At 46.2% G+C, this 14,178-nt stretch overlaps 1 protein-coding gene across 1 annotated transcript in view; it reads left to right on the top strand.

Moving 5' to 3' along the window:
* SLC6A11 (solute carrier family 6 member 11) overlaps nucleotides 1-14,178 on the top strand; it is a gene marked incomplete at both ends in the record, with an annotated part of 103,501 nt that overhangs the window by 74,994 nt on the left and 14,329 nt on the right. Inside the window, one exon of the mRNA XM_079794961.1 lies at nucleotides 11,527-11,630. Coding sequence (XP_079651087.1) covers nucleotides 11,527-11,630 — 104 coding nt within the window. The remainder of the gene's footprint in view (nucleotides 1-11,526; nucleotides 11,631-14,178) is intronic.

The following is a 14,178-nucleotide window of genomic DNA, read 5'->3' as shown; positions in this document are numbered from 1 at the left end:
ATGGAGCATCTTTCTGTTCTAGTTGGAGGAGCTAAACTATAAACAATGAATATAATAATGTGATTACGTGTATTTACTTCCCCGTCTCTGGCAGATGCAGAGGCGGCTGCCTTCAGCAATCATGGCTGTTTTCGTTTTCCTCCCAAGGAGTCCTTCCTGAGCCTGGAGTGTACATGGTGGCTTGTGGAGCATCCTGACGTGCCCTTTCTTTCCATAACTCTCTGCCTCGAGCCAGCTCCCTGGTTATTAGAGGAGAGAAGTGGTTATGGCGGGAGATGATGAGGCTTCATCCTGGCTGCTTGCTCAGCTGACACAGGAGAACTGCCATCTTGGGGCTTGGTTAGGAGCTCATGTCTGGTTTGGCAGAGAAGACCCTGGCCTTGGGCTCCCCGGTGATGGGATTTGGGTTCTGCAGCCTCACCACTGCTACCCGTTCAGTCTCTCCCTGCCTCAGTGGTTCTCAGCCAGGGCTAGGTAGGGCCACTGCCCAGGGGTCACTTAGAAACATGTGGGGTGTCATTCTGGTTTGCACAATGACTAGACCTCCTCTAGCATTTAGAGAGTGGGAGCCAGGGATGCTAAAACTCCTGCAACGAATAGGACACTCCTGCCCAATGAATTTTCCTGTTCAAAATGCCAGTAATGTCTCTCTAGACTAACATTGTCGAGGGGAAGACCTTTTCTCTAACATGTAGCCCCCGAGGCTGCGTAGACAGTTCTGAGAAAAGCTCAGAACTGAGAGTGTGCTGTCTTCAGACCTTGCCCAGGGTTCCCACTGCTCCGAACCTCGTCTATTAGTCCTTTGGTAAAATAGGTCTTGATTTTCTCATGCAATTGATTAAGGGACAGACAGGTATGCACAGCCGCCAGGATTCTACCACATAAGGCCGTGGTCGGCAAACTGCGGCTCGCGAGCCACATGCAGCTCTTTGGCCCCTTGAGTGTGGCTCTTCCACAACATACCACGGCCTGGGCGAGTCTATTTTGAAGAAGTGGCGTTAGAAGAAGTTTAAGTTTAAAAAAATGTGGCTCTCAAAATAAATTTCAATCGTTGTACTGTTGATATTTGGCTCTGTTGACTAATGAGTTTGCCGACCACTGACATAAGGCATGGAGATCATTACCATTGGCTCAGTGCCAGCGATGGTCTACCCGCTCCCTCTGTGCTCTGTGACTGGGACACGGCTGTCTAGCCTCTAGGCAAAGGCCCAGCCACAGTGACCCCACTCCCTGCTCCACACAAAGGGGCCACCAGGGTCAGCCTGCACGCCCAGGCTCCCCTCACCGAACTGAACAGCTCCTCACCGCCTGCGGTGCAACCCCTCAGCCCAGTGACACTTTACTGGCAGGGCCCGTGTCAGCCCCTAGGGCTGGCTGCCCAGGGAAGCGCTTGGCACTGGAGCCAGAGGCTGCAGAACGTATTTCCAGTGGGGCTTCCAGGCCAAGAGCTTCTGCCCCTTCCCACCACTGTTCCTGCTCGCCCTGCCGCCTGCCCAGTGCATTAGCATTTAAATATATCAGAGTCCTCTCCCCCCCAAGCCTGCTCCCCACATTGAGTCCTCCAGGGAGGGAGCATTTGAATCCTCCTCCTGTGACTCCCTTCCCTCATAATGGCCATACTGTATTCATCGGCTTCTGTATGTGGCATTAGCCAAAAGAAGGAGAGAGGGTGCCTAGCAACCCGGAGGGGGCTGAGAAAGAGGTGGGAAGGAAGTGATTTTCATGTAATTATTCACTTCTACAAAAGACGTTGTCAGGTACACACTGGAAACACAGCTGTTGTATTATTCTCCTAACCTACTTTTAATCTTTTGAGAATCTTTACCAATAAAAAAGGCTAAAAGAAAGAGCTTTAGTTCAGCCATTTTCTGCCAGGCCATATAAGTTACGTTTCTGACTCAATCAAAGGCTCTGCTTACAAAAGTTGTGTTGTATGTGTTTTTGTGAGTCTGTGTGTGGCTGTCTGAAAATAAAATGTTCAAGGAAAAGGCTGTGGGGTCTGAGCGCCAGGAGGGCCACCAAGCCCTGTCCTGGCTACTTGGATCCCGCCGCATGCACTGTTGGGTCTGGAGGTTTTCACGCATCTTCTTGCCCGGGCACTGGGACAGCAAGGAGCCTGGGAGCAGCGAGATGTTGGCTCCTTCTGCCCCTCACTGCTGTGCCCAGGCTCGCTAACCTAAGGGCGGGTGAATCTGCTTTAGTGATAGGCACTGCCGTGTTCGGTGCTGCTCAGAAAAAATGATAAGTTCACCCGCTGGAGAGGGGGCTGGGATGGTGGAAAATACAGAAGAGCTTGTGCTCATAGTGGAATGGAGAAACGTTAGCCACCCAAAGAAATCAGATGAAGGGAATCGTACCAGTACCAGGTACCCCACTGCATACCTTATAGTCACTGTTTCTTTTTTTCACTGCCAAGGCATTGAGGCTCAGAGAGGTAAAATGACTCGCCCGAGGTTACACAGCAGGTAAATGGAAAGGCAGGGCTCCAAACCAGGTCGGCCTGGCCCTTTTCATGAAGCCCCAGCAAGGCTCAAAACCAGGCACCTGACAAAAGCCATCTCGTTTCATTCAGTCCCCTCTGCATGGTGCTTCCGTGCCTCCCCCGAGGCCAGTTCCAGAGGTTCATCTGTCCCTTAGTCCAAGGGGACTCCTCACACAGTGGCCAGTGTGTACATCTCTCCAAAGTTAAATGGACAAATGACTTCACTTCTCTGGGGCTTAGTTTTTTCATCTATGAAAAGGGAATAACAATACACCCTCTGAATCTAATCCCTGTAAAGTGCTTAGAACAGCCCTGGTATGTCATAGGTGCTGACAGAGGTGAGCTGGTGTCACCGTGATTCTCAGCATCACCCTCATCACACACCTCCTTTGGTGGTGCTTTCGTGACAGGATGGGTTCACATCGCACGTGTCACAGACCTTGTAGTGCCAGTGCAGCAAACACCACTGACACCAGGGTGCAGAGATGGAAATACCAGGCCTTCCTGCTGGCAACAGCTGTGTTGACGAGCAGAGGCCCTGCTCTTCTGCTCTGAAGGGTGGCTCTCTTTGTAGACCTGAAAGCAGGTGTCTAGGGAGCTTTTTTTCTGTAGCCCATGCTGCCTTAGACACTGTAGAAAATCACTCTTCGGCCCTAATTCCCTATCAGTGCCCCAGGCAGCAGCTGCACCTTCATGGAGTGGGCGGGCCCTGGCCCCCTGCTGCCTGCACCCCCATCTCTTACAGCCCCCTCGCTCATTCCTCTCCACCAGATGTGCTATAGCTTATCTGTCATGTATGGTCCGTCTGTCCTGCTAGAATGGCAGCTCCCTGAGGACAGGAGCTCCTGGAACTGTGCCTGGCACAAGGTGGACGCTCAGTCCACGTTTATTGTGTGGAAAAAGGGAAGAGCCTTTTTCTTTCTTATAGATGTTTTAAGACCAGCATATCCTGGGGAGGAATCAGTGTTGACTGAGCACCTACTGTTTATTAGAGCTCATGGCTGGGTTTTTTAGTACTTCTTCAATGCTCTCCAAGAGTCAGGCCCTGGGCCGAATCTTTGTTTCTCACACATCAACTTATTTAACCTTTTGTGGGTGAGAGGGAGGTGCTAACCACATATGTACAACTAGAGCCCTGGTGCATAAATTTGTGCACCAGGGGGGAGGTCCCTCAGCCTAGCCTGCACCCTCTCCAATCCAGGACCCCTCGGGAGATGTCTGACTGCCGGTTTAGGCCCCTAACCGCCTCTGCCTGCCGGCCTAATCGCTCCCTAACTGCCCTCCCCTGCTGGCCTGATCACCCCTAACTGCCTCTGCCTTGGCCCCCGCCACCGTGGCTTTGTCTGGAAGGATGTCTGGAAGTTGTTTGGTCTAATTAGCATATTACCCTTTTATTAGTATAGATGACCTCCCCCCACCTCTCCAGTCGAATAAGTCACTTATCTCACAGTGAGAAAAAGACATGAAGCTTTCTCCACAAACTTCTAAGAGATTAGACATTCCACTTAGTGGTCAAGGTTAGAAGGTTGGGAGAAGGGGAGAGTGTTTCCACAGAGGTCTCTAACCTGAGCATAATAGTGCCCACCTCTGGGCAGCCTCTGGGTCACAGGACATAAGAAAGTGCCTTATAAACTGTAAAGTGCTATCCATGTGGACTGGGGCACCATATACTGAGCATCTGTCATGACAAATGTAGATTCTGAGTGTGAGAAGAGAAGAATTTGTCTTGTCCATCCATCCTTCCTAGTATTACTGAGGACCTACTCGCTGTGCTGGGCCCTGAGGGTCTAGTTATAAACCTATTCATTGCTTTCTGCTCCTACTGTGCACTGGGGCTTGTTGGAACCAGTTGCCCAAAAATGGTGAAGTTGCCTCAGAGCTGGAGGGCGGGACCACCTCTCTTTTAAAGGGGCTCCACTCCCCTGTTCCCATGCAAATCTGTCCTCCAAACCTCTGAATGTGGACTGCCCATGGCTACGCTGCCAGAACGCCCCCCATTCATTGCTGAAGAACATAGGGAGTGATCCGTTCCTCAGCTACTGACCCAGCTTCCTTAGGGTTTGTTTTGTGGAGACTATTTTCCCTTCAAATTGTGTTGAGAAATAGGAAGCCCTTTCTCCACAGAGCTGTCCCCCTTTGTAGCAACCTGGGACATGATGGTCAATGGGCTCAGTGGCCTGGTCTTCCTTTCATTGCAGTGGGGTTGCCTTTGTCCTATTTGACTTGACAGCCACAGAGCTGTTTAAATCACAGCTGAGACTCTGGCCTGCTCTGCATACCAGGAGGCCTCAGCGCTTCTCTGTAAAACCTGGAGCCTGATGCCTTGGGTTCAAACCTCACTCTCTCCCTTACTAGCTGTTTGACCTTTTATGGGTCCATTTTCTCTTGTATAAAAATGGAGATGCTAATACCTTACTGACATGGTTCTGTAAATTGTGAGATTGTGTACATGAAAGCCTCGAGTACACAGTAGGTTTTCAATAAATGTTATCTCAAGTTTCCTAGTCCTAAGGCATCATCAGACTGGTAGAAGGGTTCATGAATGCTTTTTTACCCTGTTTTATTAGGCTCTCACTTCTACTGTTGTCAAATCATTCCAATGGCTACCATGATCTTGTTTGATCTCTGGGTATTTATGGAGTTCCTAGTTGAAGAAAAAAAGTAGCCTTAGATGAAATAGACTTGGGATAATGCCTATAGGAGAGATAATTCTTTGTGCTCACCAACCATTTATTGGGAAGACTACATATCCCAAACTTTCTTGCATTTCAGTTGAGACCATGTGACTTAGTTCTGATCAATATTATGTGGACAGAAGTGATATAAGTACCTCCCAGGCCTGGCTCTTAAAATTTTCAAAAGCAAACCTCCGGCTCCTGTTCCTCTGCCTCAGAGGCTGGGTTGACATGGAAGTATCATAAGGTAGGAAGGCTTGTGTCACTAAGTGAGTGGGCAGAAGAGATCCCCTTCACAATCTGCATCTGGTTTTGTGTGGGCAAGAAATAAACTTCTGTTATGCTAAGCCATTGAGATTTGAGGGTTTACTGTGTAATCCGGCACAGCCTATCAGTAATTATCTTAACAAACGCAGTCGCTTCCTGATGAGTTAATTCATTCTTTCCCAGACTGAGGGGGAGGCTGACAGTTGGGGCTCTGTTACATTTTCTCAACCACAGGCATAAGTTTAAGAACATAGATGTGCAGGGGTTATGCCAGTCTTTTAAGGAGTCTAATGATACAGATTCCCTGTGAATACATAGCATGCTTCTTTGTGAGAATTTTTCACAGAAACCTAATCCTGAAAAGTTTTGGTCTCTGCATGCCTAATGAGCATACATCTCAGCAGAAAAGTTGTTGTCAACATGGGTTTTCCAAATGTGAAAATTAGAAAACACTAGTGAAGAAAGTTAGGATCTTGAGTCAAGGAGGTGTTAAGTTATAGCTAAAATTCTAATGACTTCCTAATCTGTCTCTATAGCCCAGACCTAGACATTTAGCCCTAGATTTTCCAGCTGTCTCCTACACATCTTACTCAGTTGTCTCAAACTTGCCTTGCCCAGACTATACTTACCCATTTTCCCACTTTATACCTCCAACCTCCCTTTAAAAAAACTGGTTCATCTTCCAGTATGCTAACTCCATCCACCAAATTGCTCAACTCTGGGTATTCTGCACCCATTCGAAACCAACCTTATTTATTCTGCTCTCTAAAGATTTCTTAAGAACCAGGGAGACAAGATGGCAACAGAAAGAAAAAAAAAGGAGGGGAGACTTAAAAAAATTCCCAGAATCTCTTTACCCCAGAATCTCTTTACCCAAACAGAGAAACTAAGATAGTAAAACAAAAAACCAATGGACAGCATAACTAGGTAACTCCATGAACCACAAAATGTGAAGAGGTGGGGGCTAAACACCAACAGCAATAATATCTGCATGTTATCAACTCTGTGGGATGAGATGAAGATGAAGATGAAGGCAAAGGGAATTCAGAAGAATGAGATCCAGGAAACCCCGAAATCTCTAACGTGTACTCACCCCTAGGAGGAGAGGACTCTGGGAGTAGAAGCTTGGTGGAGCTATCTGAGGATGCCAGCCAAAACTAGGAGGGATATATGCAGGCTCCAAGTCATAGGTGAGTGTTGGAGGACTGTGGGAAGTTTGGGAAGAGGTCTGGGCCCTGGGACTCTAGGGATTCATCAGCTGAGGCTTCATGGCCAGAGAGAACCACACATTGATAAGAAACCACTGGAAGCAGATTCCAAATTGAGCAGGACAGAGACACTAGAGGAAACAAAAAGAAATTTTGGATAAGAATAGAGGAAGGGGATAGAGAACAATTTTAGGAAGTACTGTCTGCACAGTCATATTTTTTAAGACTTTTTGTTAATAACAGAAGAGATAATAGCCCTGGAACTGTGAAGCTAAAAAACTATATCCTGGGATACCCTTATTCTTCTACACAAAACCCCCTTCTAAGAGTATAGAAAGGTGCATCTTACCTACACATGAACAATAGGAAAAGACTGCGATCAAATCCCATAGAAAGCTATTATAAGAAAAAAAAATGAGCAGAATAGCATTCCTACAGGTAATGAATGCATTCCACAAAGACAGACCCATAAAACATCTGAACACTGAAACTTAATATTTCAAAAACAGCTAAAAGAAATTAAATCAACAGATGCTTTGAAACAACAGCAAAAGTGAAATTGTTAGACAAAAAGAAGATTTGAAAAGATGGCTTATGAAAGGAAAAATATTTCAGGAGAACTAAATAGAAGGAATAAAAGAGTAAATGAACACCATGGATAAGATTATAAGGAAAATAGAAGATGGAGAGGCAAAAAACATAAAGTCAGAAATGCAGAAAGAGCTTTATTATTTTTTTAAATGCTGTGTGGGTAACCAGAAAAAGTGATAGGTATAGAAGACAGGCAAAGAAGATCCAACATACAAACAAGTCCCTAAAGAAGAAATCCAAAGCAATGGAAAAGAACACCTCCCACCCCCTGAAATATGAGAGAGTTGAATTTGCATATTGAAGAAGTACACCACATGCCTGGGAAAAATCAACCCAGAATAGTCAACATAAGACATGCTCTAATAAAATTATTGGACTTTCAAGAAAATGAAAAACTCCTATTGGTCATTCAGACAAAAAGAGTAAATGCTTTATAAGGGGAAACAAATTAGAGTGGCATCAGACTTTCCTACAGCAGCAATCTGTGCCAGAAGACAACTAAGCAACATGTTCAAGATTCTCAGGAAAAGAAAAGGAGAACCAAGGATTTTTATATACAGTCAACTATTAAGAACGAGCAGGAACCAGGAAAATATTATTCCCCATGAGCCTTTCCAGAGAAATTTACTAGAAAGCAAGATGCAGGCAACCAAACTGACTAGAGAGGTATAAACATAAAGGCTAGGAGTGAGCATTAACTTTAGAGTCACCTGTAGAACTCACACTAATTAATGGCTATGAGGGAGATATTTAATGGTTGTATGTTCTGTTGATGCAGATACAGTGCAAGTGTTAAAAATTAGGAGAGAATGGAGTGTGTATATGAAAAATAGAATAAATTCATAGATTGCCTTTAAGTGTTAACTGGAAAAAAATGGGTATTTTTTTATTTTTTCAAATTAGATGCTAGAGGAAAGGGAAAGAAGAAAATTTGAGGCTGCTGGCTAATTTCAATATTTCTCATGGTAGGAAACCAACAGACATTGCCAAAAAGAGGGAAGGCTAAGGGTATTATATGAAGGTGTTGACTTAATGGTAACCATCAAAATAATAATGGCAGGCTTTTTCCTATAGAAGAAGGGGAGCAAGAGGGATAAAATCATTCAAGAACACATTCCCCTCTCACATGAACCTCTAGACCCAACAAGACCCCTCTCATTGCTTCTCCAGTCTTTGAAGGTGTGCCTCCTCCAGAAAGCCTTCTCTGATTAGAACATGCTAATCTTCCCCCTCATCTATCCCTCCTAGGCACTGGGTACCTTGTTATCTTATCTCACCCGCAGACAGAGATGCAGTGCTATATATAATGGTACAGTACCTTTTGAAGAGTCTGGCACAGGATTCTGCACACAGAAAGCATTTAATAAATGGTGGTTCATCATCAATTCAGGATTGGTTGAAGGATTTGGGCTTACAGCCTCTGGGCTTTTCTAAGAGCTTTAATGTTGCTGTTTGTCAGAATTCTTTCAATTTGAAGTGACAGCCATCCCATTCAAGTTGACTTAAGAAAAATGGGCTCTAAAGTTGACATGTTCTAGGGTAGGTCTTATTTCAGGTATGGCTGGACCCAGTGACTCAAATCGTATCACCCGTATCAGTTTTTCTTTGCTCTAGACTCTGCTTTCCTCCGTGTTGGCTTCCTTCTCAGTCAGGCTCTTCTCTTGTGGTCAAGCATGTATCCTATTCGCGTGGTTTCACTGAAAGTCCCAGATTGAGTTTCACTGGCTTGGTTTGTGTCATGTGCTCATCCCTGACCCAGTCATTGTGGCCAAGACAAATGCTTTGATTGGCCAGGCATGGGTCATGTGACTATCCCTGAAGCCATCTCTGAGAGGGGGATAGGTGGTTTCCCAAAGGAAAACTGGGGTGCTGTTACCTGGAAAGAGGAGCTGGATGGTGTGTGGGCAAAAACAACAGACATCCGTGTTAGTGTTGACATGCTCAGTGAGCAAACTACAAGAAAAATCCCTGCAAGTGAAAAATCTTGGTTTGGGGGCTCATCTTTGAGACATGTGGATGGAAAGCTCTCTTTGGTGTTTTCAAACTCAGAGAGTTTATTTACCATGTTGGCGGGGGGTTGGGGGGCCAATGGCCATGGGGCCCAGCTTCGATGGAGAAACCAGCTTTCCCACATGGCTGGGGGCTTCTCTCACTGGCCCGGGAGGAGGCATTAAAAACAAGTGTGAGACTCGGTGCACTGAGCATCCCTGTGGGCATCTCCTGTGAGCTGTTTCCTGAGTCAGCAGCTGTGCTGTGTTTTGCTTTTCCATAGCCTTTGAGATTTGAAGAAAGCACCAGTGCCCCCTGGACCTTGAAATTCTTCCTTTTCCAGGCAAATTACATGTATTTTCTCTCTCTTGGGGATTTGATACTCAACACAAGTAATTTGGGTAAAAGGGAATCCACTGAGGGAGCCAATGGGGAAACAACAGTAGGACTTTAAAACATATCAGTTTCTCTCCTAAATCGTAAACACTTTTCCTGCACTGGACCCTTCCTGTCAACATTTAAGCATCCTTAAGTTTCCACCATTTAAAATAAATCCTCCCTAAATTTGACTAACCTTTTCACTACTACCTCATCTCCCATCTCCCCTTTAAGGCAAAATTTCTTAAGAAAGTTCTTTTACATTCCCACTTTCATTTCCTCCTCATATTTCAACCCACTCTGATCTGCTGGCATTCCCCCGTCCCTCCAATACACAAACTTCATGAAAGAACTCTCCCTAAGTTTCTCATTTAGCTCTAAGACACTAAACCCAATGACCCTATGTTAGAGGGGGGAAACGTATTCATTTCTTAGGTTGAGAGGCAATGTCATGATCTTCCGTTTTAATAGCTATTTGTTGAATGATTTAATTCAAGCAAATCCAGGGAAGAGTGTCCTGTACTATGTAATCAAATCCCCAAGGAAGAGGAAATAGAAGCATTTTGCCTGGAAAAGGGAGAGTTTTGGGGTCCAGGGGGCACAGGCGTTTTCTTCAGATCTTGAAAGTGTTACCACATGGAGGAGAGAGATGTGGTCTGGGTTCCAGGGCTAGGAACACAGGAAGAGAGATTTGCTCTCATTTTAAGAGATGTCCTAATGGTTAGAATGCTCTAAAGAAGAAAGGGGCTGCATCAGAAGAGAGCGCTCCCTGTCACTGGCAGTAACCAAGTAGAAACTGTTCTGTCAGAAGTGCTCAGAAGAGGGTTTTGTGTTGAGTGAGAGGTCACACCTGAAGACTTCTGAAATTGTGGGATTGGTTTAAGCATGCTTCTCTAAGGTGGGTCTCCATGAACTTGTGTCTTCCACTCCCAGCTGTGTGGTCTTGAGCAAGTTACTCAGCCTCTCTGTTTTAGAGTTTCCTCAGCTGTAAAAAGGGGCTAATAAAAGCACCTCTCTGTAGGGTTGCTGTGAATATTCAAGTGCAGTAATGCACACAGGACTCAGCACTGGTGCCTGGCACGTTGTGTTTAATAAACATTTGCTAGTGTTTGTATTTAGTGCAAAGCCCTGTTCTTAGATGGCACTCAATTCTAAAGCATCAGTCTCATCAGCTGCGTTTGGGGTTTTAGTTGTGGGTTTTCCTTGCTAACTTCCAGGAGCTCAAAAAGAGCCCAGGAGAAAGTGTTAGAGATGCCACTGTAATTCCTGTTGTGCATCTCATGCTGTCCACGGCAGTTTTTGTCAGAGGGGAACTTAAAGAATAAGAAAGTAGTTTCTATGTGATCCACATAAGAAGCCTAAAATGCATGTAGTTGGAAAGGTGATAAAGATTTGGTGGGCTCTCCCCTTCTCTTGCTATCCTTTTGCCACTTTTTTATGCTCAGGCCAGCTATGCCAATAGGAAACCCTAAACAGAATCCTATAACAGTCTTCTCATGGTAGTCTTAATCATAAAGGCGAAAAATCACTCATCTTGGTTTAAACATGCCAATGAGTATGCTCCAGGTCCCAGGAGCGTACACTCCGTATCGCGTGAATCCTCTCAACACGCCTGCAGGGGAAGTTCACTCCTTACTTTGCAGATGAGGAGACTACGCCTCAGAAAGCTTTCACAGTTGGGATCTAAACATCCAAGTTCTTAATATTTAGTGAACTATTTCCCATAACCTCTGAAAAAATCCTGGGATTAATTAAGGAAATGTATATTTAATCAAGTGGTCCCCAAGAATAGAACGTCTAAAAAATATCTTCCTAAGAAGGTTGGGAAGTTTGGGTATCCCTTTGTCTAGTCTCATTGGAGGGTGGGTGTGGATGGGGGATTTCAGAGAGCAGAGCCGACTTCTCTCTGTGCCAACTTCTTTGTGCCTTTCTACAGGTCTGGGTAGATGCTGGAACGCAGATCTTTTTCTCTTATGCCATCTGCCTGGGTTGTCTGACTGCTCTGGGAAGTTATAACAATTACAACAACAACTGCTACAGGTAAGCATTTCCCCGGGCCCTGTCGGCTTTCCACCAAACCCTGAGAGCTCTCCGCTCGGCCTAGCTAGCTCATGTTTGCAGAGCCAGACATATGGGCTATTTCTCAGCCTCTCCCTGCACCAGGATCAAAGAGTAGGCCATGGAGGAGCTGGGAGAATAACAAATATGATCAGAGTGCATTTCAGGATTCAAAGGAATCCACTTTGAAATCTTACCCAGGCCTCCCTTTTCCCAGGGTAGATAAGTGACTTGCCCAGGTCACATAGCTAGTAAGTGGCAAAGTTGGGATTTGAACCCAGGTCTTCTGACACCAAGGGCCTTGTACTTCTGCCTTTTGTTCATAAATCTGCTCCTGCCCCTTCTCATTTGACAGTAGGGAACAGACAGGGCCCTCCCAGGCCTTCTGCAGCTGCCCACATCCAGCACGAGGAGGGGACCTATGGGGAGGTGAGCGAGGCTGTCTGGCCTCCCAGGCCAGCAATCTGAGTTCTGCCACAAGGCTGAGACTTACAGAGGGGCAGGGACTTGCCAGGGTCACCCAGCAGTGCATGGTGGAGCAGACATTTGCATCCTGGTCTCTAAAGTCTAGACCCATGGTCTGTTTGCTGAGGTCTCTGCACCCCTGAACTTAGTGCCTGGTCACAGTAGGTGAATATTCTGGGATGGCTGGATAGCACATCTCTTCCTTAGAGTCCAAGAGCTCCTTCTTCCGGCATAAACTCATGGAATAATGGCAATGAAGCCACCTCTGATCACAGATTATTTGAGAAAGGAAGGATTTTTCAGCAAATGATTCTGAGACAACAGAAGTATTGGAGGGGATAGTGAAGATAGATACTCATACTTTGTCTCATATATGCACCATAATAAGTTTCAGACTGATTAAAGAGTTAAATATTTTTAAGAGGAAACCATTCTAAAACTAGGAATAAAATTCCAGTGTGTGATTCCTCCCCCCGCCACCCCCCGACACACACACACACACCAAGCAATTCTCAGACACCAGCTGGGTGTCCTTCAATTCAACTCTATTCTGACACTGTAGGCAGTGTCAGAGATAACATCAAGTTCCACAAGTTAAGGACTGAGTCCTACAAGACTGCCCCTCCCCCCTTCAGACCGCAATTGCAAGTCCAGGTTGTCATCTGTGCTTCTGATTGACTGGCTATAGATTGGAGGTTCCAATGACCCCCTATTTGGGTTCAATTAATTTGCTAGAATGGCTCACAGAATTCAGGGAAACATTGTACTCACTAGATTACTGGTTTCTTATAAAAGGATGTTAACTCAGGAACAGCCAGATGGAAGAGATGCATGCAGGGCGGGGGGGGGGGGGGGGGGGAGGGGGGGAGGAGGAGGGGATGGAGCTGCCATGCCCTCTCTGAGTGCCACTCTCCCCAAATCTCCGCCTGTTCACCAATCTGGAAGCTCTCTAAATCCGACCCATTTGGTGTTGTGTGCGTGTGTGTGAGGCTTCATTACATAGGCATGATTGATTAAATCATTGGCCATTGGTGACAAAACTGAATGTCTAGCCTCTCTCCCCTCCCTGCTGGTCAGGGGGTGGCATCCTCTCGGAAAGCTGGCTTCGTGATAACGTTACTAACCCATTTGTTCAGTCAGCTGTGTGCATTATGTGTCTATCAAGTGTGAGACACCAGGATACAGATACAGACAGCAATGGCATACCCCAGGTCTATAGTTTGTAACTTGGGGAATCTCAGGAAGTGAAAGGTCCAACATGCAGAAAAGAAAAGCTGTTGTGGAATCCAATACACAATTAGGCAGTAAATTGTATTGTTCCTGTGGGCCTTTGGGTAGACAGGTATTTAGGTATGGCTGGACAGAGGCATACTGGAGAGGTAGAAGGTCAGGCCAGGTTGTCCATAAGATCCTTTCTACCTCCATGGTATTGTCGGGGAGGTGGGTCTGAGGGATGGTGAGAGGTAAAGCACTCAGTGAGCCACAACACAAAGTGGTAACCATGGGCAGGAAGGGAAATGCCGTGGGACAGGGAGAGCAGCACAGCAGACCTCATGTCCAGGTTGAGTGTGACCCCCTTGGGATATTGGAGAGGGATGCTATCTGCATACACTTAAGTGCATACACTGAAGTGCAGCCAGCGTTTAGCACTGGCCCTCTGTGCTGGGCACTGAGGAAGTCACTTGGTCACTGTCAGTCACCTCCAGCTAGGCTGTCAGCTCATGAGGACATGGGCTGGCTCTTCTTTTGTGCCATCATCCCTCAAGCATAGCATAGTTCTGGCTGACATGTAAAGACGCATGGAAGGGCCACAGCATTATGCAGATGAGGAAACTGAGGCCCGAGGGTAAGTCACTTGTGTTCACATTGCCAGTGATGGAATGTGGCTTTGAACCTGGGTCTTTCTATTCCTCATTACCAGGCATGACCAATTCTTTCCCAGCTACAGCAGCTGGCTCAGATTTGGCCAAGACTGCCTGGTTGTCAGGCTGTGTCTAGAGGCAGGGGCAACTTTCTTCCCCACTGAGCACGTGGGTGAATATGCTGGTCGCTCATCATCCCTTTT

The sequence above is a fragment of the Cnephaeus nilssonii genome (assembly GCF_951640355.1).
Source record: "Cnephaeus nilssonii genome assembly, chromosome: 17".
NCBI classification, from domain to species: Eukaryota; Metazoa; Chordata; class Mammalia; order Chiroptera; family Vespertilionidae; genus Cnephaeus; species Cnephaeus nilssonii.
This window is presented reverse-complemented; position numbering and strand designations above follow the sequence as displayed.